Consider the following 27,807-nt stretch of genomic DNA (forward strand, 5'->3'; position numbering starts at 1 on the left):
ACGTGTTATATCACACTTAGTACACAAGTAACCAGCTTCTGGCAGAAGTATAGTGCTGTGACTTAATTAAAGCTGCTGGGGAGATGCTGGCACAAAGCTGCATTATATTCTGCTGAGTTTCAGGATTACCACAGCCTTTTCAAAGCTTTAGGTGGGTTTTGCGCAGGCAGTGCTGCAAGCCATTCTTCCTGCGTGCTGCAGAGCAGATGCCAGGTCTGTACCCGAGTAACAGGCAGATACCTCTCTAGAAGCTAGAGTAGAGAAAGCCAGGGAAAAACCACATAACAAACAAGCCACGCATTTTGAAAACCACAGTGTTTATTGTTACAAATGGAGGTAAACCAAGTTTCTTGCTCAGAGCTATCTCACCAGGAAAGTAAACGAAATGTTCCTTCCTTGTTTTTTATGATGAGAACTTTGCTCATTAATTTGGAAAGTGCCTCCTTCCCCTTTAGTGTAACACAGGGCCCCCTTCAATGTATTACACTGAAGGGTGGCTTTCGGAGGTGGTGTGGGAGACAGCATCGGTCTGTCCAAGCAACAACAGTGCGCCCTCACCTTCTTCCAGTTGTTGACTTCCTTGCTGGTTTGTTTCTAGTCCCCTCTTAAGAGGGCATTGTCTGTCCCATTGTCTTCCAGCTCTTGGAGACAAACAGGTCCCGGCTCTTAGCAATGGTCACCAAGAGGCGTCCCACGTAGTAGCCGTTCACCTGCCCTACGCCATCATTCTTACCCATTGAAAGCAGGAATGTTAGGGAGCCTGGAAAGAAAAGACAGCTTAAATTAAGCAATTTCAAACCTAAATACCAAACCATACTCCATGTAGGTGCTGTACTTCTGCTGGCTCCAGCAGCCTCCTCCCCATCCATGTGCTGCTGAGCACAGTAACCCATGTGCTGTGTGACAAGGAAGGGAGCAGGCCCAAGGAGAACAACTTGCAACTCTCTCTACCATCTGTTCTACTTCTATGAGATTGCCTTGTTCGTTCCCTCTTCTCATGAGGCATCAGCCTTTCAGAAAAACTGAAGGCTAGCTCTGCTCTCCTGATGGTGTAACAGGAGATGCCAGGCACTTCTCTTGCTTTAGGGCTGCACAGTGGAAGGATTTGGCTGACTCTCTGTGTAGTGTAGAATGACTTTGTCCTCCCAGGAGGGAGTCCAAGAGGTAAACAACAAAATTTAAGTGGAGAAAAAAAAAAAGTAGACTGGACAACCTTTAAAAACCCAGCAGCTGTCCAGATATCTCCCATCCATATGGAACAGCTTTCACGATAATTACAGTAAGTATTTGCAAATCAGTTGCTTATCAATGAGACCCATTACCTAGCTAGATATTTTTTTTTTACTAGATTTTTCAGTTTGTGCTTGTTGTATCATTTAAGGGGAGAAGGAAGGAGAAAGTCAAGTCCTCTCCTTATTTCTAGGATTTAATTGGGCAGTAAGGAACTTAAAGAAAAGGAACCAAGACTGATGAATGGCAGACACCCACCAGTAGATTAACTAGGAAGACGTTAGTGAAGAAAGGACATGTTCTCTACCTAGACCGACGCACGTAATTAACTTCTGCAGGGTCTTTGGCAAGAACTAAGATAAAGCCTATATAGTCAACCCCAATTGTGGGTTCCCCCATCTCTAATTAGCATCCCATGCAAGTTATGATGCATACATGTTAAAACGGCTGTTCCCTGCAGAAAAGCAGCTCAACAGCTAAAGCCAGTTGCTAAGAGATGACCTTACCTGGCTGGTAGGTTTTAAGCGGCTTGTGTGTCAGGCTGTTGATGATATTTGTCACCACGATGTTGGCGTGGAGCCCAGCGTGGTAGGCCATCTTGGGTTCCTTCAGGTCTGCACAGTCCCCGATGGCGTAGATGTTCTCGTAGCCTTCCAGCTGGAGGTGCTTGTTAACGTGCAAAGCTCCATTACTCGCCAGCTTGTCTCCTGCTTTGCCAAACAGTAAGTTTTCAGGTTGGGGTTGTGTACTATGCCTGAGACCCCAAAATGCTAATATTATCAACATGTCATTGACAAAAAGAGGGGAGTTAGTTTTTCATCCTCTTATCTACATCACACAAGAGATGCTTGTTGCCTTGCTGTAGTTAATTGTTGCACGTTCTGATACAACGAATTATCCTTTGATATGTCTGGGAACATGGAATCATGAAGATCTAGCGTACACAGCCTGAGAAAGGGACTGGGTAATGGTCACACCACTCCATAGCTGTAGTGGGCTGTAAGGGATGCAGACTGAGGGTGTATTACTGGAAAACTGATCCGCTGAATGCCCTGTGGCACTGATTGTGCAGCAAGAATGCCAAACGTGCTGAGCCTATTTGTGCTCAGAACTCTGCAAGCGCATTATTTGGGAGGAAATCCTGGCCTTGACGACAGGAGTTGTCACCAATTTCTAGGTGTAATCTGCCTGACGCTGAACTAGGACACTGAGGTTCCTTGCAGGTATTAGCAGGAGGAGCCAAAGAAGATGGTAAGCCTTGTCATCTGTAAGTTTCTGGAGGTCACGTTTCACAGTTAAGTATTTAATGTGATGTTGGAACATTTGCTGTGTCATGGAAAAACCGCTGCAGGTTGTGTAAGTTTGATTTCTAACCTCACAGTACTCAAGCAGAAGACACTGAGGAACTGTGCTGCTTTTCCACACACGGTGTTTTTCACTTACCAAATGCAGAGGCATATGCTGAAGAGTTGATCTTTATCCCCGTGCACAGGACCACCATGTCAACAGCCACCTCTGTGCCTTTTTCTGTCCTTACTACCATGTCCTTCTGGAACTGGTTTGTTGTGAGGTTTTCCATGTTGCTTACCCTTTCACCTGTTGGGACAGAGAACCCTGGGTCACAAACCTTTACTAGGCTGAAGGAGGAGTAGCTTGTAGATCTTCGGAGGTGATAAGTCCATACCTAATAGGAGGCGCACTCCTTTCCGGAGGAGAATCTCCTTCACCTCCTGACGGACGCTATGGAGCAGCTCTGCATCAGCTAGTGCAATTTTGGAGTGAATGAGGGTGACCTGTTGGGGACAAAATAGCAAAGGGGATACAGGAATGGGCCAGGACACCACATATGTGGCAGCAGCAATAGACAGCTTCCTTCTGTCCCACTAAAATGCCCAAAGAGAGTGAGCTTGGTGAAGGGCATCTAGTGTCAAAAATTGCTGGTGACAGGCTATAAGGGTGCTCCCAGAAGAGGAGGCAGTGGGGAGGAAGGTTGGCATTGCATTTGAAGCTCCTGATTTGCAGTGATCTCCAATACCTCCAGCAGGCCCAACAAAGAACAGTCTCAAAAACAAGTTAATGTAACTAATGTGCTGCTACCTCTTTGGCTGGGTACTCTGTTTTGATCTCTGCAGCCATCTCGACGCCGGCAGCTCCACCTCCCACTACCAGGATGCGCTCAGCTTTCTCAATCTTGAAGTAAAGAAGAAACCGATGTTATGAGAGAAAGGTTTTGTGCAGGAAGCCAGGTACCTTCAGCCACTCTGCAAGCAGACCCTTCTGATGTATGGCGTCAGCCTAACACCAGTAAAACACCTAGTTTGTTAGGAAGAAACAAAAATGAGAACCCCATGTACCCTCCCTGTCTATACTGTAATACTGTTGCGCTTTTCAGGTCTCCCCTTGTGCAGATAGTGCTTCCCCCGGGGCGTGCAGAACACCAAACGAGCTAGCTCATGCTGCTTGTCCTACCCCTCCAGGCATTGTGGTCTCCTTCTCAGACACAGATAGCTCCAGCTACCCATGGTGGCGCGAGCTGAACTAAGGCAGGGAAGGCTTCCTGGGAAATAAGTTGATTCCTCACCTCCTTAACCATGTCTTCATAGGTCTGGATGGCGCTTTCCATGTCGATGACTTTGTTGAACTTCCCAGGGAACGGCCCATTGCTGCCTGTTGCAAGAATGAGATGGGAGTAGTGAAGCTCCTGGGAGGGCAGAAGGTGGAACGGGATGTTAGACTTTTAAAAAGGGAGTCTGAACTACCACAAGCTTACAGGCAATAGCCTGGTATTTGCGTCAGTCGCTGAAGCTGCCATCACAGAGGGCTCCAGAGATCAGCTGGAGCTCTGAGTTTGGAGTCCGGAGGGACACAAATAACAGACTGACCTCCCACCTTCACCCTCTTCCAAACAGAGGTGAGATGCTCGGGCTGAGAGGAGTTCCTGGAGCTCCTTCCCTGTGTTTATTCCTGTGGTTAGATAAGGATCTGAGCTCCAGGGTTAATTGAGCTCTAAATCCAGCCCTGAGAACAAAAGCTTATCTGAGCACCAGGTGGGATGGAGTATTAGCGGCACGCCCCTATTGCAGCACAGATCTAGGCCGTTGTTTGGGGTCAGGTATTTCAGCCAGGCCGAGGGGCGATCAGATCAGCGTTCTGCCCTCTGAGCGGGGGGCAGCGCATGGGTCAGGGCCCAGCCGAGCAGCATTCCCAGCTCATCTGACTCCGGGGGCAAGGTCTAGTTTGTTTTTCCCAGGGCACAATTCTGCCCAGAGCACGCAGACGTGCGGTGATGTGCGCACCCTCCCTCCTTTGGCAGGGTCACGCTCCCGTTCCCATTCCCAGGCACATTTTCTGTGACCAGGCGCCCCATGATCCTGCTCATCCTGCTCCCTCCCCTGCCAGAGGACCCCAAACACAAAGAGCTGCCTGCAGCCTTATTTCCAAGTTCCTTCTACAACCAAACCCAAGCTGGTGTGGGTTTGGGGTACTGCCTTCCTGCAGCCAAAACCCAGCCGAAGAAAACCCGAGGAGGAGAGGCTCGCAGCACACCCTGCTGCAGCCTGATGTTCAGCGTCAGCAGGCGATCCCAAAGGGCTGCCAGCTTTCTGGTGACGAGTTCTTGCACCACCCACCTCACCATCGCTGAGCAGGACCAGCTGCCTCGCGGGGTCTATGCCGACAACCTGGCCTTGTCGGAAGCTGTCGCCGAAGGTGACGGAGTAGGAGATGAAAGTCTTCCTGGCAAATCCTGTGGTAGGGGGAGATGGTAAGAAAGAGATCTTCCTCCGTGTGGAGGTTTAACAAACCCCACAAGGTTTTGGCATCATTCTGACGATTGTTCCTAGCCCTGAAAGCTGAATTTCCCCCCTAAATCCCCAGCTCCTGGAGAGGTGGGGTGAGCCGGGTGCCCCAGAGAAGGCCGAGCCTGTCCCTGACTGAACTTTGTCCCGTGTGCCCTCACTGCTGAGCGAGGCAGCATTTCACACGTGCCACCCGTTTGCTCCTTCCATCCACCGAGAGTTTCACTTCAGCGAACTTTTAAGTTCTTGAAGAAAAATAAAAAAAGAGCATCTGGATAATTATGCCTCATTTTTCCTGTGAGCCATGGGATTAGCTTAACACAGACGGTACATGGGACCTCCCAGAGCCAAGTGTTTGTTTTCCAGGTGGAAAACGTCAAACATTTCAGCACGGCAGGGGCAGGGGAGGCCCCTCCGTTGTCCTGCTCCTCGTTATTCCCCTCAGGGCCCCGAGGTGCGATACAGGAGCTGGCCGCGAGGCAGCAGGCCCACGGCACTCACGCTGCTCGCCTCTTACCGCTCTCCACGGAGGCCCGCAGGGCAGCGACGTTGTGATGGAAAGCATCTCTCATATCCACCAGCACGAAGGGGACGGCCCAGGCCTTCAGCTGGCTGGCGGCCGCCGTGCCCCCGAAGCCACCGCCGACGATGACGACGCGCACGGAGTCATCCACCGACAGCCGGGAGCCCATGGCGGGGGCTCGGCACGGGGCCGCTTGACGCTCCTCTTCGGGGTGAGGAAGGCTCCAGCGCAGCGCTGCTGGGGCTGGCCCGCCTCTTACCCGCCCCCTGACTCAGCACAGCACCCCGCGGGGCGTGCCGAGCCGTGCTGAGCCATGCCGAGCTGTTCCGAGCCATGCCAAGCCGTGCTGAGCCATGCCGAGCTGTTCGGAGCCATGCCGAGCTGTTCGGAGCCATGCCGAGCTGTTCGGAGCCATGCCAAGCCGTGCTGAGCCATGCCGAGCTGTTCGGAGCCATGCCGAGCTGTGCTGAGCTGTGCCGAGCCGAGCCGTGCCAAGCTGTGCTGAGCCACGCATCCCTGCAGCTCCGGCTGCAGCAGTGTTTTGCGAGCTCCAGGCCCCACCTGCAGACCTCGAGCTCCTTGGGCTACAAGCATGTTTTAAATGGTTTTCCCTTCGGGCTGAAGAAGAGGTTTGCAGTGAAAAGGACGCCCAGACCTCAGAAATCTCCCCCGAAGACTTTTGGCTCGTGCGGCATTGCGGATAAATATAGCCGGCCGGCCCCGTGGTAATTATAGCTCCCGTGCACACTGCTGGCAGAGCTGCCCCGCGCTTGATGTGAGGGTTTGGAGGCCGCCTCTGCTCCTCGTTCCTCCTGCAGCACCCACCAGCCCCATATCGAGGTCTGGAGCACTCCCCCCAAACCTCACCCGTGGGGATGGAGGAAGGAATTTGCATTTTTTCAGGAAAAACGGGGAGGTGGGCCCCGAGCTGAGCTCGCTCCCTGAGGGCTGGTTCTGCCCGTTGACTGTAGGTAGCCAAGAGGCAGAAAATCCCAAATCGTGCCCACGCTTTGGGGTGGAGCAGCATTTTCAGGGCGTCCTGGTAGGATGCTGCAAGGGAGGCAGTGTGGCCGCCAGAGGGTGCAGCCAGCTCGGCGTGGGATGGGGACGTGCTGGGTGTCCTCCATCGCAGGGAGGCTGACAAAGGCCCTGCAAGCATGGAGGGTGCCAAAAACCTTAATTAGGGATATTTGCACCGGACCTGCCACAAAGCAGTCACTGTTCCTGCCCTATCTCTGCTGGCCACAACGCAAATCTCCTAAACCTGCCTCCAAGACAAAGGCAAAACATCCCCAGGCATGGCCCCGGGTGGGTTTGTTTTTCCTCTGTGTGCCTTCAGGTCGAGCCAAAGCCGGTGGCAGGGGCAGCTCCACATCCCAGTGAGGTTTCTGCTCCCGGGCAGATGGGGTGATCATGAGAATCCAGTTTAATACCAGAAGGTCAGGGCCACCGTTGAAAAACAAGGGGAAAAACTTCTAAGGCGGTGAGCTGGAGATGCACCAACAAGAAAGACAAGGCCAGCGGCACAAACAGGACCCAGAGCAAACAGTGGAGGTAAAAGGGGCCTTTGTGACCAGCTCGGGAAACCTCACATCGAGCCCCAAGCAAACGGGGAAAAAAGTCTGACTGCTCAAGGCAGTGTGGTCGCGGGGAGCTCTCTGCACAGAGGTGTGTGCTCAGCGTTGGCAAACGTGGTGTTTGACAGCATTTATCCGGCCGTCTGCAAGCAGATGGCTGCAGAAAGAGCTGGCTAGCTTCAAAGAGGGTTTGTCTCCCTTGTTTGTAAGGGAATAGAGCATAGGGAAGGGGCTCCAGGGGATGCTTGTCCCACCTCTGGGATGCCCCAGAAGCGGTGAGTTTAGCATCACATCTTGTGGGCTGGGGGGCTGCCTCCTGCCCTCCTCTGCATGTTCACAGTCCCCCCGTCCTGCTCTGAAAGCAGGCGCAGGGGTGAGAGGTGCTTTCCTGGAAAGGTGCCGGCATTTCCCGAGACGTTATGGAGGGATTGCTTTCGGCCAGGCCTGTCTCGGTGTCCTCCCCCAATCAGGTTTGGTTCAAGTCCCTCCGAGTGTGGGACTGTTCCCTCTGGGAAGAGCTCAGGATGCTCAGGTCCCATCTGTCCCCTCACCGACGTCTCTGCTGGGAAACCGGGGAAGACCTCTCCCTGGTGGAAAACAGGTGGTTCAGGACTTAAGGACTGCTCTTAGCGAGCTCTGGTCATTCCCGTGTGCCGCAGGGGTCTCTGCCACCACCCGGGGTGAAATTGGGTTAACCCAGGGCAAAGGATTGCCTGGAAAAAACAATTCAGGCCAGTTCCCGGCTGCTCTTAAACGTCAACACGGTCTGTTTTTTACCTTATAAATAAAATTTGCTTTCAACGAGAGTCAACAAGGCTCTGCTTTATTTATTCCCTCTCCAACCACGCTCATTTTTTTATTTCCAGTTCCTCGGTGACATCAGCTGGAGAAGCCCTGCTGCTGGCCGCCGACCACAGCCCTCGGCACCAAGGCCACCTTGTGTCGGTCAGGCTGGGCAAAATATCCGCATGCATTTACAGGCAGATCCCATGTGGAAAAAAAAGGGATTCAGGTAAAAAAAAAAAAGGCAAAGCTCATGGCTCTCTGCATTTCAGCTGGGCTTTGTATTGCACGAGCAGCTGTGGGGAGCTGGGGTCACAAAACTTCCCCCTGTTCCTGGTGGTGAAGCTCCTCTCTTGGAGGAAACCCTGCTCCAAAAACTCCACCAAATGCCTTTGGTTTTCGTGCAGTGCACATCTTCACCGGCCCTCTAGAGCCAAAGTTGCGGTGGGTGTTAATTTAAGCAAAACGCTGGCTTGTGGGAATTCATCACTTGTGGTGCTGTGATCCAAGCAGGTGCAAAGAGCTCAACCAGCCTTACCCAGGACGTTTTTTATGGGATTTTTATGGGACCTCGCTGGTCCTGCAGCACAGAACACGAGGCTCAGCACTTGGGTGACATCTTTCTCGTATGGGACAAAACCGGTGCTGTTTTTGGTGGCGTTATTCCTCGCGGGGTGCTGGAGAAGCAGGATGTGTGTCTGTGGTCGGGTTTTCCTCAGGAATGGGAAGGGAGAGGTCTGGGTTTCAAGAAAGAACAGCTTTCACCCCCGAATCGCGGGGCGTTTTCTTCCCCCTCCCCAGGATTTCATGGCAGTGAAAGCACAACGTGTAATAAAACTGTGTCCTTAAAAAAATCGCCCTCACAGACAGGCAGCCTTTGTCTGAAGGTGTAATTACAGGATAAATATGGGATGCGGACCAAGAAATGCGGTCTGGTCAGGCATGCAGCCTCTTAAAAAAAAAAAAAAAAAAAACACAACAGAAAACAAGGCTGTCATTTAATTCCGACCTGTCCATGTCTGCTGCAGCCCCCGGCCCCTCGCCCTGACCGCGGGGACCGTGCCGAGCCCACCATGGGCAAGGCTGGGCCCGGGCAGAAGGCAGCAGGGTGGATGGGGCACACGGTGGCTTGGCCATAGGTTTGCTCCTGGTCCCGGTGCAGAAATCCCCTCCAGTAGTACTGGGGGATTAGCAAGCCCAATCCCATTAACTCGAGCTGGAGCAGGAGAGGAGAAGGGGACGGGGGGTTAGGAGGGCCGGCAGGGCAGCAGGGGCTTCTTATGTTCGAGATAAACCTTGTGCCCAGCTGGAAAATGGCTTTTTAAAATTAATTTCCAGGCTTCGGCTGGTGGCCCTGTCCTCCAGCACGTGTCCCCTCACTGGGCTACCTGCAGACAGTCTCCCTCTGGTGACACTAATTGCCAATTTTCCCCCATTTTCCCCAAAGGACAGCTGCGGCTGGCTCTATGGGGGCCTGAGCCAGCACTGGGACGCAGCACAGCTGCAGGCACTGACCTGTTTAGGGCAGGTTATAAAGGGGAGGGAGCAGCTCTAGGGCATGAAATAAAGAGGGTTGTTTGGTTTGGGGTGAGCCTGAGCCTTTTGGGAGCTGTTTTATTTCATAAAGCTTGGGTCCTTCCCAGGGAGGGATTTTTGGTGTTGGTGTGGATGCAGTCCTCTGGCATGGCCCGTGTGAGTGGAGCAGGACCTGCAGGTAGGTCCTCAGGCTGAAAACGCGTCCTTTTTCCCCAAAATCCGTGTCCTTAATGGTATGGAGAAGGACCAGAGCAAGGCCGGGTGGGGCCAAGGGGAGCAGGAGGTGCACCCCACTGCACCTGTGGCGTCTCAGCCTGGGGGCTGCTGGGCACCATCACTGTCCTTGCATGTGGTCCCCCAGTTAGGGGCCAGTTAAAGCTCTTGCAGCCAACTGGGTGTGCTGGGAGGAGACCTCAGCACAGCCTGGGGCTGTGGGGAGGTGACACAGGCACTTTGTGTGTCAACTTGTGGCTGCTTTGGCCTCGGGTGGAGCCGTGTGCCTGGCACTGCCGAGCCCCAGTTCTGTGTGGGAGCCATGGCTACGTGCCCCTAACGAGAGCAATTAGCCACTGCAGCGATCCGCACGGGCTGGGGGCACGTTTCCTTTCTGTCCTGTGACACTTCTGAGTGGAAGCTGGAGGATGTCCAGGAAGAAATGCTCCTGCTCAGCTGGAAATTACAGGCTGCAGCCAGCGCGGGCTGCGGCCGTGCAGGCAGTGCGGTGACGCAGGTGAGAGGGGCTCGGAGCCCTCCCCTCCGCCTTAAATCAGCACGGCTCCCCCTGCCCCGGCTGCTCTCCCTGTATTTCCCCTGGCTGCTCTGCCTGTCCCTCCTAGGCCTGGCTTTGTCCCTCCCTGCCCAACAGGGAGGGATGGGGATGGGGACGCCGCCGTTCGTCACCCTCTGAAGCCCTGTTCCCAGGGCTGCCAGCCAGGGATGCGTCTGCCCCCCCCGTTTTGCGAAGCCCCATTTAATTTGAGCCATTTATTTGCTTTGCACAAGCCTGGGCCAAAGCAATGGGTACTCTTACACAGAAAAGACCTTGTTCCAGCCTCCAGCCTTCCCCTGCTGTATGCTCCCAGGAGTTTAAGGTTCAGCTCCTCCAGCATCTGCCCCTCCAGAGCAGAAACTGGGCTGCCTGTCTGCTTTCCCACCCCGGGGTGCAGGATAGGACCCGTCCATCCATGGGGACAAGGTTTCCCCCCCCTGTTTTTGCACCGCAGCCGTTTCCATCCCGGCGTACAGCTGAGCCCGGCCACCCGTTGCTTGCCCAGCAGGAGGCTCCCAAACAAAACCCTGCTCACGGGGGAGCCGAGGCTGCTTCTCCATGCACAGGGCGAGTGAGGAGACCCATCCAACCCATCCACATCAGCTTTTTTCATGCACTGCTCGGCACAAACCCCACTTTTGCCTCCTTTCCTGAGCCCTTCAGCATCCAGCACCCCGGCTCCATCACATATTGAGGCCAGATGCAAGCGGAGCAAAAGGAGGAAAAGGAAAAACCCCGGCTGCTGCAGGAGGATGGCTGCCGACGGCTCTGGCATGGCTGCTCCCCGCGCTCCTCAATGCCGCCTCTGTTCTCCACTTTGGGTCAAAAAACGCAGCTTTTGTGAGCTCGCCGAGCCGCGGCTTGCTGCCGGAGCCCGGGCGGTCCCAGCGCTCTGTGCCGGCAGGAATAGAGCCGAGCCGGCGGCGGCTGAGTTTTGCTTATTTATTTTTGCTTTTGTCTAAGGGGGCTGGTGGCCTCAGCGAGCTGCGGGTGGCCGTGCTGGGCTCGGGGACAGCGGCGGGGGCCCCTCGCTTTGTCCCCCAAAGGTCCTCGGCAGCTGCCAAGTCTCCTGGAGGAGCGATGGGCTCTCCAAATCCTGCCTGTGGCTTATGGGCCACATTTATGGGGTGGGGGACTGGAGGGGATGAACACCAACAAGACAGGAGATGCTTTGGAATCTGCTCCTTTGTATTATCATTTTTTTTTTAATTTTTAATTAAGTCAAGTGAAACAGCTTCCAGCAGGTGACGAGGTTCAGCTGCTCCAGGGCAAGCAGCAGGCACCAGTGAGTGTCCTCGCCCCGGTGCGAGGTTGAGGCCAGTGCTTGCTGATGGCAGCATCCCTGCCTTGCTGTGGCCAGGGTTTTTTGGGGAGCTGCATCCCCAGTTTGGTTCTCCCATGGGCCACAATCCCCCTGCCTCCGCTGTAGGTGTCCCTGTTTCTCTGCAGCACATTGTGCTGGTCTGATTTTTTGGGCTTAGCTCTGACCCCTGGTGTACCTCCCCCTCTTTTTCACATAATAAATAAATAGATTTGCCCTGCAACCCTGGTACACAGAGAAAAAGGAAGAAAACAAACTTAAAAATAAACAGACACCCCCCCGAACCAACACTGAAGAGCACAAACCCGAGAAGCCACCTCATCTTGCTGCTGGCTGGGGCTCTGCGGGCAGTTCCCAGTCTGTGCTGGCGTGAAGGCACTAAACCAGTAAGGCCTTTGGGGTTCGGGTCCCTGCTGGTGCTGGCACGCTGTGCCGCTGGTGCTTGGGGTGGCGCCACTTTGGGCACCACATCACGCGCGGCCGCGGGGCAGCAGTGCTGCTTTCCATGTTGAATCCCATCCAGGAGTGCTCCCTGACTGCGACAGCGGCATTCGGAGGGCGTAGCGTGGTTTTGGCAAGCACCCAGGCTGCACAAACCTCCCAGAAAGTCACCCCCGCATGGGGGCTGTGGGTCCCCGGCTGCGTCCTCCGGTTCCCCGGCTCAGTGGCTCCTTACAGAAAGGAGCTGGTGCCATTTAAGCTGGTGCATGGGTCAGGTTTTGCCGCTGGCCCCAGGGTTATCCCTTGTGCTCAGCTTTTCTGTCTCAGGGTCGCATCCTTCCCCCTTCCACGGGGAGCGGAGCTGATGCCGGAGCACCCCCGCTGCCCCTCCCGAGGAACCCATCGGTGTGGACGCGACGCGGCCCCGGGGCTCGGCGTCGCCGGGATGCTCCGGTCCCCAGCTCCGGTTCCCCCCTGGCGTTACGTGACCCAGGAGGGGGGTCCCTCCTCCAGCAGGCTGAGCGAGCGGTTCGTCAGTGCCTCGGGGCTGCCGGCCAGCTTGTAGCCGAAGAGGCGCATGGCCGGGGCGCAGGCGTCCTGCACCACCTGCGCCAGCTTGAAGGGGATGCTGAAGCGCCACTTCTCGAACTGCTCCGAGGAGTTCTTCTGCGTGGAGTAGATGCCGCTGCCGTCGCGGGGCGCCTGCGTGTTGGCGCGGATCCACTCCTCCACCTGGGGCGTGGGGCGGATGCCGGCGAAGCGGTACATCTCCTCCGCCTTGCGCAGCGGCGCCCGCGCCACGTCCTCGTAGCGCACCAGCATGTAGCGGCCCCGCAGCCAGCCCGGCCGCCGCAGCCCCAGCTCGGCCGACAGACGGATGCTCTCGCAGTTGCCCCGCAGCCTCTGCACCTCATCCTCCTGCAGCGGGGCCGCCCCTTCGGCCGCCCACTTCTTCCAGGTCTCGTACTTGCCCGAGAAGGCCACCATGCGGGAGGCCAGCACGGCGCGGGGGTCCCGCACCAGCTGGATGACGCGCAGGTCCAGCCGCGGGTCCTCCGCCAGCGGCTGCAGGAACTCCAGCTGCCGGATGCGCACCGTCTTCAGGGCCACGTGCTGCTTGCGCCGGCACGCCTCGGCCGCCAGCGTGACGTTGAGGGGGCCGCAGCGGCGGTTCTTGCAGTGGTACTTCTCGAAGACCTTCTTGACGGCCGGCGTGCAGACGGGCTCCTCGCACAGCGAGCGGCTGGAGCCCCGCCGGAACATGAAGGGTGTCAGGTGCTCCTCGGGCGCCGGGGAGATGAAGCTCTCCAGGATGTAGAGGTCGCAGAGGAAGAGCTGCTGCAGGACGTCACGGTACACCAAGGCCGACCCCACCGCATTGGCGCCACCCGGCTCGAAGGTGACCGTCCTCTCGATGTGCCACAGTGGCTCGAAGAGGTAGAAGATGTTGCCCTGCTGGTTGAAGAACTCCCCGACGAAGGAGGAGCCGGTGCGGGTGGTGGCCATCAGCAGGACGTGCCGCCGCGGCTCCGGGGGCACCGTCCCTGCCGTCGCCAGCCCCCCGGCCAGCTGCAGGGTGACGTTGCGCAGCCGCATCCTCAGCTGCGAGAAGGCGGCATCCAGCTGGCGCAGTGAGGCCAGGGACCCGTTTTCGGCCGGCATTGGGCTGGCCTCCGTGTCGTTGGCCTCCGCCAGTGCCTGCGGGGACTGCTTCAGCTTGTCCGACACCCTGCGGGAGAGCGAGCAGAGCCTGGGGCTGAGGCCACCCCTCCATCCCCCTAGAGGTTTTGGGGACCCCCCTTGCGCTTCTCCCTGCAGGACCTGGGGTCGCCAAGCACGCAGGGCGGGTGGACAGAGGGCTAAAAGCAGGGGGTCCCATGCTTCCTACCTGGAGATGAAGTTGTTCTCCTTCTCGATGATGACCAGACCCACGACGAACACCAGCAGCACGGCGTACTTGCTCCTCATCTTCAGGCAGTGCAGCACCTCCCGGAGATCCTGGGGCAAGGAGGATCTCCTCTCCATGGGGAGGGAGAGCTGGGAAGCCGGGGCTTCTGCGTCCTCTGAACGTCCCTCCTGTCCTCAGGGGAGCCCCCGGCTGGGCTGCCGGTGCCCTGCGCTATCTGCTGGGCATCCTCTGCTCCTCAGCATCCCCCTCCAGGTGGCCCTGGCCTGCGGGGGCAAGGAGGGGACACATCAGGGCCTTCCCCTGCACTCGCTGCTCTCTCTGGCAACCTCTACGTCTGGAGAGCCCATGCCGAGGGCCTGAAGGCAATTCCCCTGTGCTGTGCGAGCAAGAGCTCGGCAAACACCCTGTGCTGTAAAAACCCGTGGCGGGGGCGGAGGGGGGGCTCCTATTATCGCTTCCACCCCGCGCCCAGCAGCTGCTGACAGCGCCGCTCTCCCTGCTCCCGAAATAAATCTGCCAGAGGAGACCCCTTCCCGCACCTCCTCCTCCTCCCAGCAGCGCCGAAACCCAATCCCTGCCAGCTGCCTGCGTGCTGCCGGCCAAAAATCCCCCCCTGGGCAGGGGGCCTCGCTGGGCCGGGCGCTCAGGGCAGGGGGCAAAGGTACTTTTTGGGGAGCCAGGCGGCTTCCTACTGTGACGTGCTCGGGGCGCGCGGCTTCTGTCTTCCCGTGGGTCTCAAAGCGAAAGCCGGGGGGTTTCCAGGAACCGGACGAAGGCGGAGGGCCTCACGTGGCCTGACTCTCCATCACATGCCGTGCGTGTAAACCCCTGCCTTTCGTGCTCCTGGTGCCTGCTGCCCTGCCAAAGCGCCCGCCTCCGGAGCACCGCGCGCCCGCTGCTGCCCAAAGCCTTCCCATTGCCCCGTGAAGCTCCGGGTGCCCGTGCAATGACAGGGGGCGGAGTATTTCAGCAGCCCAGAGGGGGAATTAATTATACAGACCCTGGCAGAGGGTGCTGGCTGCTCCCAGGGAGGCTGCCAGGGGAATGAGTTTCAGATTTGTAATCGTGAGCGCTGGGAAGGCGGCTCCAAGGGTCAGCGCCGGCGCTCTGAGCGCTGCCAAGCGCCCTGGGCACAGCCAGCCCAGGATTTCCCCCTCTCTAATGCCCACAGCGGACAAACCACAAATGACCACAGACCAGAAATTATTCATGGGGACTGTACAGAGAGCGATTTCCAGCAAAACCCCAGATTTGCAGGCCCAGGGTGGGTGTAATTCATTAAATACAGGAGCGGCTGCAAACGGACGAGCCGCTGGGTCCCTGAACCCTCGCAGGGCTCAGCCGTGGGGCCGGAGAGGCACAAGGGGCGGGCAGAAAGCACGCCGAGCCCCGCACGTCCTGGGGCTTTGGTGGTTTGAGAGCATCAAGGAAGGGGACGCAGTGACCCGGCGAGGTGGCCGGGGGCTGCTCGGCGTCCTCGAGCTCTTCCTCGCTGGGGACCGCACGGCGCAGCCCGGCCGGGGCAGGAGGAGGGCCACAAGCGGCTCTTTGTGCGGGGAACAGAGGGGCTCTGTGCACGGGAGAGCTGGGACGCGGCTGCAGGGACCCGGCTCTTCCCAAACCCAAAGAGCTTTTCATTTCAGCGTGATTTTTCCGAGCACCATGCAGCGGGCGAGGGGCGATGCACGGGGCCAGCCCTTCCCCATCCCTCCTCCGGCCGGGAGACGGCATCCAGGGCAGGAAAGGCGTTTGTGGGCTCGCGGGGAAAAGCAGCCGGAGGTGTGACTGGGTGAAGTCACATTTTCCTCCGGTGACTCAACGGGCTGAGGATGAGTTCCCAGAGCCGGTAGGCAAAGCGTTGGCTCGCAGCCGGTGCCCGGGACCCCTCTGGAGCACTTTGCTCCACCAGGTTGGGAAAAGGACCCAGCAAAAGCCTTGGCTGGAACAACAAAGAGAGCAGGCGTGCGGGCTGATCTGCTCTTTGTCTGCAACCCGTGCAGAAAAAAAAATTATCACAACAAACTGGCTCCCTCTGTATTTACCAACTACTTCCCCTCCCGAGGCTGGGAAACCCGATGGTTTCCCCACTCGCTTTCGCCTCGGAGGGGTTGTGCTCCCGCCCCTGCCTTTCCTCCAGGTCCAGCAGCTCGCCCCCCCAGCCGGCTCCTGTCCCCCCGAGCCAGGGGAGGAGGCAGCGGGATGGAGGCGATGGAGCGTGGCACCGCTTCGCTTTGGCCACCGGCTGCTCCCTCCGGTGTTTTTCGCTCAGAGGTACTTTTTTTTTTTTTTCTCAAAAACAACACGTGTAATTCAAGTTAAAATAGGAGAGAGAGAGAAAAAAAAAGTCAATTCCTACGCTGTTTATAAAGTTGCCCAGAATAGCCACCAAGCCTCAGCCAAACCGGGGCCAGCGAGGTGCCCATCAGAGGAGCAAGTTGGTGCCACCAGCCCAAATTTGTGGCCAGAATGGGGTGAGTTTTCCCCCCCCGGCCTCGGCTGGTGCCCGAGGAGAGCTGTCTGCTCCCAGCCACGCTCAGCACCCCGGCCGAACCCAGCACCCCCGCAGCTGCGGCACACTCGGGGTTTCACCTGGCCCAGCAGCGAGCGGTGCCCAGCTACGCAAAAATAACCCAACTCGAAACAAACTCCTACCCCAAATTACCCAAACTCAAACCAAACTCGCTGGCAGCCGCAGCCAGCAGCCGGGTTTTTCGGCACCACCTGCAGCTGGCGAGGGGCTGGCGAGCAGCAGGGGGATGCTGCGGGCTCAGGCCGAGCTCGGGGCTGCCAACGGTGCCGAGATGGGGTCCGGCCACCAGACCCCAAGACCACTGGCCACACGACCCCAGCGGCCCCTGTGGCCACCTGGCCAGTGCCCACAGCCCCCCAGCAGCCCCCTGCCACCAACTTGCCAGCGCTGCCCATGGGGCCGGATGATGCAACTCCGGGATCGCTGCAGGAAAAGTTCCCCCCGCGCCGCCCCGCTGCTTCCCGGCCAGGAGCGGCTCACCCCGGCTTTGCCTTCTTCCGGATGCATCCATCTCTCTCTCTATAAATATATATATATTTTTTTATTTGTTGCCGTCCCCCCGAGCTGCCGAAGGAGCTTCTTGGGCGGGGGTCCCGGGGACACCCCAGGCCCGGCGGGGGCTCCCTGCCCGCAGACAAAGGCGCGGCCGGAGGCAGCACAAAGGCGGCAGTGGCGGAGCCCTGGAGCCGCCTCCGAGGGGCTGTGGGGGGCGGCCACGGAGCCCCCCAACCCCACTGGTCCCAGGAACGTGCCTTCCCCCCTCTTTTCCCTTTCCCCTTCCCCCAACTTCCCACAACTCCCCGTCCGAGCCCCCCACTGGACCCAGCCCCGGATGCCCCTGCTGGGTGCCGGGACCCCCAGGGACCCCCCCCCCCCGGCCAAGTGTCCCCCAGCGCCACCCTCACCTACCCCCGTGGGCCCGGTCCTGCCGTGCGGGAGCGGGGAGGGCGGCGGGTCCCCTGCTTTTCTTCACGGCGCTGTCATCCTCCCTCCCTCTCTTTTCCCTCCCTCCTTCCCTCCCTCCCTCCTTCTTGCCTTCCTCCCGGGGTGCCGGAGGGGGGAGCAGGGCTGGGGCGGGGCTGGGGCCCCAGGCCATCATCCCGCAGTGCCAGGGCCAGATCCTGCACCGTGCTGAGGAACGGGGAGCTCGGGGGAAAAGTTTCTCTCTGTGCCACCCCCCCCCCCCCGATGCTCCCTCTCCGTGGCTCTCGCCGGCTGCTTCTCGCTCCCCCACCTCCACGACCACCTTCTTCCTTTTGGTATTGCCCCCCTCAGTGCACCCCAAGACCCCGTGTTGGTCACCCCAAGACCTTGCATTGGTCACCCTAAGATCCCGCATCGGTCACCCCAAGACCCCGTGTTGGTCCCCATGTAGGGTCGGCAGGTAGCTTTGCGGCACCTGATGGTCCCCCTGTGCCAGGCAGGCGATGCAATGCGCACAAGTGTCCTGGTGAGCGTGGCCCTTTGGGGAAGTGCTGGCCACCGTGGCCATCAGGAGGGGACCAGCAGCTCCCCCTCGGTGTGCACGGGCTGTCCCTGTCCCCGCAGTGTGGGCTATAATATCCAGGTGTACGGGACCAGCAGCTCTGGCTTATGCGTGGAAATTTGTACGTCCCCTCCGAGCTCCACAGTGAAGAGCCAAAAGACATCTGAAGACAGAGCCAAAAAATCAGTCCCCATAAGATATTTCATCCTCTTGTGCATTCCCAGCATAGTTTTCCCGTGGTGTTATGCAGAAACACAAGTTTTATCAGTGTTTGCATGTGATGGCCCGTGTAGCTTGTTAGTGTCTTGCTGCTAACGAAGGCGATGAGCGTGGGACAGCACCTTGCTGGCAGCAGGAGGGGTGCCAACACAGACGTGTGTGTGTATGAAGCCACGGAGCAGGACAGCCCTGCCGCAGCGGTGATGGCACCACTGGGCTCCTCTTCCCAAGGCTTCTGCTGGTGGCTCACCAAGCATCCCGGCCCTCGATGGCATCAAACTCTTCTGGCTCGTTTTGTGCCCCCGGCCCAAGCTGAGGGCGCGGTGGTGGCCATGTCCTGCTCTGCCGGATGGAAGCCTGGGCTGGCCTTTGCTCCATAAAACGGGGGCAGAGCCTGCCTGGCAGCTCGCCTTGCGGATCAGAGGCTGCCCCATTCCGCCCTCCGCCCTCCCGGCACCGCCGCTCGGCTGCTTCCCTCCGGGGTTTCCTTTCCCAGGGGGCCGGGATGTGGCTGGCAGGCTGGAGGGGGGGGGGCTGTCCTGCCTTTGTCCCAGGGCTGCACCCGGCTCCCGGCGGCTTTGTCTCGCCAGGGGGGGCGCAAGGACCCAGGCTCCCCCCCCAAAACCCTCCCGCGGCCGGCGGCGGGGCCGGGCGCGCTCCCGGTGCCGCTGCCGCTGCGCCCCCGCGCGGCCCCGCGCCGCGATTTCTGTTCCCGTTTCGCTTCTGCTTCCCCCCGAAACCGCCCAGGGTGAAGCGGGGAAGTCGCCGAGCCCGGGCTTTGTGCCTTTATTTTCAGCTGTTGCTCATCGCGAGCGCTTTCCCGACCTAAAGCAGCGATGCTCGTGGATGTTGCGAGAGGGGAGACGGTGGGAGGGCAAAGCTCGGGACGGGGACACCGGGTGATGTCCCCTCGTGCTGGGGACGCCCGGCCAGCCCAGGCTGCTGCTCCCCATCCTCTGCTCTGCGTCCCCTTCGTGGTGGCCTTCCCGCAGCGGGTGCTCGCCCCCAGCAGGGCCACCAAGCCGCGGGGCGATGGGCCTCCAGATAACCAATTTCTCCTATTTTCAGCGTGAGGAAGCGGGCGGGTGCCAACTCCAAATCGGAACCGAAAAAGCAGAAGACGGTGATTCCTCTGGCCGGCAGTTGCCAGAGGTCGTTTGCAAGCTGGGCCAGGCACATCCCAGCCTCGTCCTTGCACTCCCATTTCCTTCGAAACAAGGGGGTGGGAAGCCCTGAGCTGTCTGCTTTGTCCTGCTGAGTCTCTGGCGCAGAGGAAAAGGTGAAAGGGGGATCGCACGCAGCCTGCGAGCACGTTTCTGCCTGTGCCAGTGGCTCTGGAGCTGCACTGCAGTGCCAAAAGTGCACCTCTGTAAGGTCAGGAGCATCCTCCGCTGGGTGAATCCACGTCCCCCTGCTCTCTGCACAGACGAATGGGGGCAAGTCCCAACCTGGGAAAGCCTGGTTAGGATCAACCGAACAAAATTTTCCTTCCCTTTGCCTGATGCTGGGAGATGGACCCGAACCGATAGCGGGCTTTTCTTTCTGACCAGTCTGTGTACAAAGGGAAACCCCAAAAAAGGGGGCTGATCACCGAGGGCACCAGCTATGTCTGCTCTGAGCCTTGGCAGGGGTAGAAATGTGTGCAAAAACATGACTTGTCCAATTTTGTGCCCTCCGAAAGAAGGAAGTGAGAACTGCAGAGTGTCTAGCAACACCTTTTACTTAAATGTGCTCAGCGCCAACAAAACCCCAGGGGTGACTCCTCAATCTCAGGTTTTTGGGTGCTTCTGTAGCAGGCCTCTCTCTATCTCTCTCTCTTTTATTTTTGCATTGTTAATGATGAAGAAAACATGCTAATTGTTCAGAAAGTTTGCAGATGATGAAAGGATGGTGTGAGTGAAAATAAATGACCGGTCCCTCAGACATTCACCATCGCCCAGGAGGAGCAACATGCTGATACACCCTTCGAAAAAAGCCAGATGGAGGCTCGTGCATTTAGGAACCGAAAACACAGAAGCAACAGGGCCGAGGCAGCAGGGCAGCCCCCTCCAGCATCACTTTGGGCAAGTTTTAATTCCAATCATTGCTGAGGACCCACAGGAACCTAATCAGACAGGCGTCCAGCCATCCTATCCCAAAAAACCCTGCAGGCTCAGGATTGCCAAGCTGCCTGCAGAGGGATCTGAGCTGGCGCGTGACTGCCGCTGGTTCGCTTGGCTGCCAGGTTTTTTTGTGGGGGTTGATGCTTCCCGGAGCTCAGCCCCTGTTTGCAGAAGGACAGAGGGTGCCTTCGGACAATCCCCCGTAGTCGTACACAAAGATAACGCCTCCGCCTGGAAACCTTGGCTACTTTGAGATAACCAAATCCTCGCTGTTCAACCCACAATCAGGGCACCAGGGCCTTTGAAGCTTTGCTCACCATGGGGAAGGGCCTTTCTGAAGAAAGGAGCACCGGGACAGATAAAGAAGAGGGAACCAGTGCCTGGAGACTCCACCGGGGCACCCACAGGGCCAGCCAAGCCCTGTGGCTGGAGCTGTGGGAGATCCCAGAGGTGCAAACCCCACAGGTCTCGCAGGCAGAGAAGGCGGTCTGCAAACGGGCTGGTCGGGGCAGGCGATGGGGAAATCTGGAGGCTTGTGTCAGAAATCACTCAAATTCCTCCTATCTCCTGATTGCCCCAGGCAGCAGCCGGAAAACCAAACAGGAGCAAAAGCCGTTTGCTTTCTAAGCTCTCTTGTGAAATAGGAGCAGCTCAAACCTGATAATCCTCTTTAAAAAAATAAAATGGAAAAACAGTTTCCATATCTCTCTGGGTTAATTAGCTCTCATTTGCAGGTCTGTTAGCCAGGACTGAGCGTGGCTCTGAACCTTGTCCAACTACAGGAGCACGGCGAGAGCAGTTGCAGCCCAGCATGAAAACCCAACCGGAGGGGAAGCAGCTGTGGGGTGGGTTTTAAGGGCAGCTGCCGAGGGTCCTGGTGAAAGGAAAGGGGAAGCGAGGCGGTTTCCTTTCCTCCGTCCGGTGCCATGTGCCTGAGGAGTCACTCTGTGGCCTTGCACAAGTGGTGGCTTGGAGCATTTTTTCTTTTCTTTTCTTTTTTCTCTTTTCCTCTGGCTCAGCCGTGCTTTTGTTCTGGGGCTGGCTGGGCTGCAGCGCCCAGGGTTGGGACTCCTCCGCCTCTTCCCCCCTTCCCCGGGGAAAGATAAGAGGGGGTTTGTTCCTCCTTTGACGTTTGCCCTGGCAAACAAAGCTCAGCAGAACGGTGAGCGTAGATTGAGCAACTTTGTGCCTGCAGCTGAGTCTGCACAGGTGCGCGGCGCTGACCCCCAGCTCCGTGACCTACAAAGGGAGGGCTAAAACAAGTGGTTATTGAGTGGTTCAGTTCTGGGAGAGGGTGATGAGCAAGTCTCAGAGATGCCCATCAGGTGACAATCATGAAAAATGTGATAACCACGGAAAACCGGCTGGCATTGTGTCATTAGTCACTGCGCTGCTGTGGAATCCGTAAAGCATCCCCGTCGTCCTGTGCTTGCCACAAGGAGATGCTCCGGCGTTTCCCCATGTTTCAGCACGAACACAAGAGGCTGGATGAATAAAACCGGGGTGTAAGTCCCTTACACAAGCCCCAGTAGCTTTTTGTCCTGTCATCTCGCCTAGTTTCTCTGCAAAGCCCACAATACTTGGGGCTTTTCCTTAAAGCTGTGGTTTCTGGCGTCCCGTGACTGTGCGATCACTTCTGTGTCAGCTGAACCGAGGCAAAGCAGATTTGCTTTGTTCTGTGAGAGGGCTGGATTGAAACAGCCTGCGCTGCAGCAAAAGCCCTGAGAGCTTCCACGTGTAATCCTGGCAAACCTGCAAAGCAGAAAGTAAATAAAAGGAACTTGGTCCCATCTTTTGTAAAAGCTTCCTGATTTATTTTATTTTGGCAGGTGGGTTTTGCCCCTTTTTGGCTGGCAGTAAGGAAAGCAGAGCAGCAGGGCAGTGGCCTTTGGAGCTGTTGGTTCTGCGTTGAGCTGAGACCACCCAAAGGTGATGGGCAGGAGGAGGAGGAGGTGGAAGATGAGGAATACGTTGCCCGTTAGCCTGGAGCCAAAGCACAGGAAAGGGGAACATCAGGCTTTGCTCCATAGCACCCAAGCAATGCTCAGCTCAGCTCACTGAGGACCAAGCCACGTGGAAGTAACTCTGCACGAGAGCTCACTGAAAGCCCTCTCCCTCCACTCCACACCGAGAATTACACTGAATAAAGACCCAGGCAGGGTCCCCCCTGTGTCCCCACTCAGCAGCATACTCCCAGGGGTGCATACAAAAAGCCAGGTGTTTGCTCCTGCATGCTGGTGTGGGCATGTGGGAGCCACAAACAGGATGCTCGGGGTGATTTTCTCTTTTTTCTCCCCCTAAGCTTTGAGGACTCGAGCTAAAAGCTTATTTTTGCAGCAGTGTCCTTTCTGAGAGGGGTTAGCTCTTAGAAATGGGCTGGGCTGGTTTTTAAAGGGTTCAGAGTTTATTTATTTATATATATATTTTTAATGGAGTTGATGCATTAAAAGCACCTTCTGAAAAGTGGCTCTTTGGTGGAATAGCTGACACTGCAAAGAGCTGGCTGCTCTCAAACCGTGGCGAGCTTCAGTGCAACAGCACAATGTGGCTGAGGCAGGGCAGGATTTGGTAACTGCACTCTTCTGTTTGTCCCTCACTTTTATTGAAGAAATCCCCCAAAATCAAGCCTGCTCATTTTATTGGAGGGGATCTTAGCTCCCAGTAAGCAGCTGGAGTCACCTGCTTTAAATCCTTACAGAGGAAAGGGAGGAAAAGGGGCAGTGCTTCCTGGGGAGCTGCTTCTGTAATAGTGTGAATGGGAACCAAGGCGTCCAAAAATCTCCCTCCTCTTTTCCTTGGCCAGCTTTTACTTTCTGATATAAATTTTTTTAACACTATTATTAATTTTTATTTTATTTTCTTCCTGGGTAACCTCGATGTATGTTTCTCATGGTGTTCTATTTTTTGTTTGGTGGTTTGGTTTGGTTCGGTGGAGGGGGGAAGTAGGGTTTACAAACAAACCCGTGACTTAATTCTCCTTTCCATTTATATAAAGAAAACTGCTTCCCCTTCAAAGGCTGTTGCACACCAGTAGCAGAGGTTTGTCTGGCTGCATTCTTACTGCTTACAGCCCTGGAAAGATGACACAATGAGAGCAGAGATGGGAATTTGCGCTTTTATGCAACTCCTTTGAAGCATGGGCTTTGCAAGGTGATGCTGAAATATTGATTCCTCTGTATTTATGAAGAATCACCTGCTTTTCTATCGACTCTGTTGTGCTTCCAGGTCTTGCAAGCACCGGTCAGAAATCCTGGTTCACGAGGGCAAAGCATTTATGGCTGCTGTCCCTCGACTCTGTGGCTGATCTATTTGGTTCGAAATAGCAGTGCAGTGTGATGGGATGTGCCCTGCCTTGGAAGAATGGTATAATCCCAGCAAGCACTACAAAAATGCTAGAGAAACAATAAAAAGAAATAATCAACTTTTAACTATAATCAAAAGCACGGGGTAGGACAAAGGACATGCTGAAATGAGAACTCTCTGCAGAGATTTGAGGCTTTCTATGTTATGCTTTGCTCGGAAAATCCGGTGCACTTGATGTGACCCCTTTTGATAATTGAGTTGTTGAACGTGGGAAGGAGCAGGGCCGCTGTGCCAGCAGCACTAACTGAGCGCTGCCAAAAGGGGATGGTCCTCAGCTGCCTGCACCCCGTGCTGCCACCAGCGTTCAGACAGCAAACTGGATCCAGGCTCAAAAACGGCCTGAGGAGAGGACTGGGTCGCTCTGTTGCTGTCTAAGCCCCCGGGCTGGGCTGTTTGTGCTGGTGCAAGGGACTGCGAGGCTCGTAGAGGAGCGTGGGGCTGCTTCTGCCTCCCTCCCACGGCCCTGCCGGCTCATGGCATGCTGCTCTGCTGCCCTGGGCTGATTCGGGTCACTAATCCAGCAAAGACCCATCTGCTTCTGCAGGGCAGGGTTGTTCTGCTGTGGCAGGGAGGTGGAGGAGCCCGAGGAGCAGCAGAACAAAGTGACAGGAGGTGGGGACCCGCTGTGGGCCAGATGAGCTGGAAAATGGCCTGGTGCTTCCTCCTTCAAGTCGGAGCTGGAGTTTTTCCTCCGCACTGTGCCGGTGGCGAGGATGGGGGCAGAGCATCTGGCGTGCGGCGGGGAGCCCGTCTCGAGCCGGGACCCGGCGAGATGTTGATGAGTCACTGGGAGGCTGCTTCTGCTTGGGCTGGAACAAACTTCAGATGTGCTCAAGGCCCTTCCCAAGGCTGCCAGGCTGTAATTTGTGGCTTGCTTTTGCTTCCTCTCTGACAGCTTGGTGCAGTCGGAGTGGAAATGCAAAGTGGTCTGAAAGCCAGGCCGCTGCAGAAAATGCCTTTTTTTAAATTTATTTTTGGCAAGGAGAGAGTTTCTCCTGCAGAGCTGTCTCTGGCAGGCTGCAAAAGCAGAGCCTGCAGGGGCCTCTGGCTGGCCTCCGAGATTGCCAAACAGAGATGTCTCGTGTGTGCGCGTGCTGCTTATGCAAAACGGGGAAAGCAGCGTGAGGAGGAGGAGGAGGGCGAGGCAGCCCGTGGAAGGAATTTGTGTGCCGTAGGCATGACAAAACTGAGCATCAGGCTTTCTGGAGCCGGCCGGGCCATGGTGCCAGCCCGGCTGGACTAGTTGGTAGGGGAGGCAGCCCTGAAGATGAGTCACAGGCTGGGCTGCAGCACAGTCCCTGCTACCAGCAGCTTCCCGGCCCAAAGCTCTTCCTACTCACTTTCTCTGTGCCTCTCAAACTGGGGCTGAAAACAAGTTCTTGGACAAACAGCCTACAACTGTATTTAAACAACTGTGGTTCTGGTTTAAAAATTTGCACAGGCTACTGCAAGGAGGCTTCAGAGCCTGTGAGAAGAAATGCTTGCATCTCGTAGGCAGTGCCCCACTATCTGCTCAACTGGCTATCTGTCAAAGTAAGCTCAATAACCAAAAGAAAAGGTCTTGTCCTATTTCTGAGGCTTGCAGAAAGCTGGCTTAGAGAGGGGAGGTCAGTGAGTTGAAGCTGCTCATGGCAGAGCCCGGTGGATGCCAGACATGGTGCCCAGGATGGTGTCAGAAAGGCCTCCTTCTCCCCCATCCACAGCACACTGACTCAGTTGTTTGTGACTGCGGACAAGCCACAGCCATTCCCGGGAAGCCTTATGTGACATCTTATCTGAAAGGCCTATCTTTCGGGGAAACCCCAAATCTGAGCAGAAGCTCACAGAAGCAGAAGGTGGTAGGTAGACGGTGCACAGCTGTTGTTGATGCTGTCAGGGTGAGGTCTCTGTCCATGCAGTGGGCTCCTCGTATCTGTGAGCTGGACCTGGTCTCAGTAGGACGAGCTGTGCTATGGGATTTCCCTCTTGCAGACAGTCCCATCATCAGTGGCAAATGGCCAGTGCTTGATCTCTTGATGCTATATAATTTTTGTGATTCCATTTTAAGTGAGAAAACTACTAGGAGATATCGCAGAAATAGTAAAGATATGTCATAGCGACAATCAGGAAGGTGATAGCTAGATATCATTATATGCTTTGTAATAATAATTAAAAAAAAAAGAAGTCTCCAAACAACTAGAAGTGGCAGCGCTCTAGGCAGATCTTGGCTGGCAGTGGCTGTCTTGTTGCCTGCCATGACAAGGGATTGGGGGTGGCACCAGAGACACCCTGCCTGCTGAAATGGCTCTCCTTTTCCAAACAGTCTTATTTTACCCCCACCCCGCTTCTAAATATTCTTCTTCACAAAGCTGTTTGTGTGTGTGTGTGTTCCCAAGCTAGTAGCTGACTGTTGGCTTAGAAAGTTAAGGTGCCTTATCAACACTTTGTGCACACAAGAGATAAGAGAGGCATGCCAGGCCCTGCCTATGCAAGGTGGCTTTAGGACCAGAGTAAAGGTTGTTTGCTTGCTCTGGCCAAAATTGCTGTTCACGATGGCTTTCTGTCTGGTTGGTTCTGTCCATCGGATTTAGTTAGGAAATACCTAAGAGTCCCTGGTCCTGCTGCTTGTGGTCTTTGGAGGCTCTGGATGAAGCTGTGGGGCACTCTTGGTGTGTCTGCTCACAAAGAAGAACAGGATAACCAACAGCTGCCCACAGTGGCTTCTTAGCTTGGCTTGGGACTTTAAAAAGATCTTCATAAGAGAAGTATGTCTTGCCTTGTTTGGATATAGACATGCAAAATGAAACAAAGCAGATCCACTTCCCCCAAACCTTTAAACTGCACAGAAACCTTTACATGTTATCAACAAGTCTAGTCTTTGAGAAATGTACAGGTAGGTAGGGACCTAACGCGGTAATGCTGGGTATGCACTTGTCTGAAGGGCAGTATCTTGAAGATCTGCACATGCACTTGCAATAACTGTTGATTAATTAAAAGAAAAGATGTAGTTGTGATTGGCTGGTCCTATGAAGGCAGGACTTGCATGAAGCCCAGCTATGGAGTGATCTTTGTGTCCTGTAAAACACTGGGTGAGACCTGAGTTGTGGTGGCCTTGTGAGGTAAAAGGAGTGTGCACCTGTCTTGGAGGAGCCATTTAAGACTGTACAATGCTCCTGCTCGCATCATCTTGCCAGCAGGTCGAGGGAAGTGATTGTGCCCCTGTACTCGGCTCTGGTGAGGCCGCACCTCGAGTACTGTGTTCAGTTTTGGGCCCCTCGCTACAGGAAGGACATGGACGTGCTCGAGCGAGTCCAGAGAAGGGCGACCAAGCTTGTGAGGGGTCTGGAGAACAAGTCTTACGAGGAGCGGCTGAGGGAGCTGGGCTTGTTCAGCCTGGAGAAGAGGAGGCTCAGGGGCGACCTCATCGCTCTCTACAGTTACCTGAAAGGAGGCTGTAGAGAGGTGGGGGTTGGTCTATTCTCCCACGTGCCTGGTGACAGGACGAGGGGGAATGGGCTAAAGTTGCGCCAGGAGAGTTTTAGGTTGGATGTTAGGAAGTACTTCTTTACCGAAAGGGTTATTAAGCATTGGAACGGGCTGCCCAGGGAGGTGGTGGAGTCACCATCCCTGGAGGTCTTTAAAAGACGTTTAGATGTAGAGCTTAGGGATATGGTTTAGTGGAGTACTTAGTGTTAGGTCGGAGGTTGGACTCGATGATCTTGAGGTCTCTTCCAACCTAGAGAAATCTGTGAATCTGTGAATCTGTGAATCTTCAGAAAGAAACGAAGAAAAACGAACTGAAAGAGGAAGGGTGAGCCTTGCAGATTGTGAGTGCTTCAGATGTGAGGCACTGAGGCTCTGTGAGTCAAAGTGAGACTGGGGAACGTCCCTGGGAGGTAATCAGGGCTCAGTGGGACCCTTCCTCCCGCAACGGGAAGCCCCCAGCACAGGTTCAGGAAAGCATTCTGCGTTTTGTATTTTTACAATTTGTTCTTTCAGTGGGCTGCATCAGTGCAGGGGAAGGGGCTGGGATGCATCAAGCCAGCTCAGGCTTTGATAATTGTCATTAAAATTAACGTTTATTAGGGCCGTGGTGTTTACGAGGACAGGGACGTTTATTAAGACGGGGACGTTTACTGGGAACGTTTATTCGGGCCGTGACGTAGCCCCGCGGCCGCCATTTCGCGCCCCTCTCACCCCGAGCCGCACAGCGCCTGCGCGGCTCCAGCGAGGAGGAGGGAG

General features: G+C 56.1%; 2 protein-coding genes across 10 annotated transcripts; both read right to left on the minus strand.

Annotated features, from left to right (window-relative positions):
• Positions 1-300: 300 nt before the first annotated feature.
• Positions 301-5,906, minus strand: AIFM2 (AIF family member 2). 2 transcript variants are annotated; one of them, XM_083844365.1, is made up of 8 exons: positions 5,545-5,906; positions 4,860-4,975; positions 3,812-3,931; positions 3,328-3,420; positions 2,915-3,023; positions 2,674-2,826; positions 1,737-1,940; positions 301-760 (listed from the first exon to the last, which is right to left on the minus strand). In XM_083844365.1, the coding sequence occupies exons 1-8, from the start codon at positions 5,717-5,719 to the stop codon at positions 606-608; spliced, it is 1,125 nt and encodes a 374-aa protein (XP_083700491.1). In that variant the 5' UTR covers positions 5,720-5,906; the 3' UTR covers positions 301-605. The 2 variants fall into 2 exon arrangements, with proteins under 2 accessions (XP_083700491.1, XP_083700492.1); XM_083844366.1 differs by having other exon boundaries at positions 1,737-1,937; positions 5,545-5,900.
• A 5,479-nt stretch (positions 5,907-11,385) lies between these two features.
• Positions 11,386-18,751, minus strand: CHST3 (carbohydrate sulfotransferase 3). Of its 8 annotated transcripts, XM_083844358.1 has the most exons (4): positions 17,326-17,417; positions 16,897-16,935; positions 13,866-14,149; positions 11,386-13,706 (listed from the first exon to the last, which is right to left on the minus strand). In XM_083844358.1, the coding sequence occupies exons 3-4, from the start codon at positions 14,000-14,002 to the stop codon at positions 12,458-12,460; spliced, it is 1,386 nt and encodes a 461-aa protein (XP_083700484.1). In that variant the 5' UTR covers positions 14,003-14,149; positions 16,897-16,935; positions 17,326-17,417; the 3' UTR covers positions 11,386-12,457. The 8 variants fall into 8 exon arrangements, with proteins under 8 accessions (XP_083700484.1, XP_083700487.1, XP_083700488.1 ...); XM_083844361.1 differs by lacking the exons at positions 16,897-16,935; positions 17,326-17,417 and adding an exon at positions 17,816-18,751; XM_083844362.1 differs by lacking the exons at positions 16,897-16,935; positions 17,326-17,417 and adding an exon at positions 17,452-17,577.
• Positions 18,752-27,807: the final 9,056 nt, after the last annotated feature.

The sequence above is a fragment of the Anser anser genome, assembly GCF_964211835.1.
Source record: "Anser anser genome assembly, chromosome: 7".
Taxonomy (NCBI): Eukaryota; Metazoa; Chordata; class Aves; order Anseriformes; family Anatidae; genus Anser; species Anser anser.

Bases quoted from the DNA above. Each gene is read 5' to 3' on its own strand.
- CHST3 (XM_083844361.1), bottom strand. From the start codon at position 14,002: ATGGAGAGGAGATCCTCCTTGCCCCAGGATCTCCGGGAGGTGCTGCAC. The intron at 13,707-13,865 runs GTAGGAAGCATG...GCTCTCCCGCAG, and splicing joins GAGAACAACTTCATCTCCAG to GGTGTCGGACAAGCTGAAGC.
- AIFM2 (XM_083844365.1), bottom strand. From the start codon at position 5,719: ATGGGCTCCCGGCTGTCGGTGGATGACTCCGTGCGCGTCGTCATCGTC. The intron at 2,827-2,914 runs GTATGGACTTAT...CTGTCCCAACAG, and splicing joins AGGAGTGCGCCTCCTATTAG to GTGAAAGGGTAAGCAACATG. The intron at 1,941-2,673 runs GTAAGTGAAAAA...TGTTTGGCAAAG, and splicing joins AGCATATGCCTCTGCATTTG to CAGGAGACAAGCTGGCGAGT.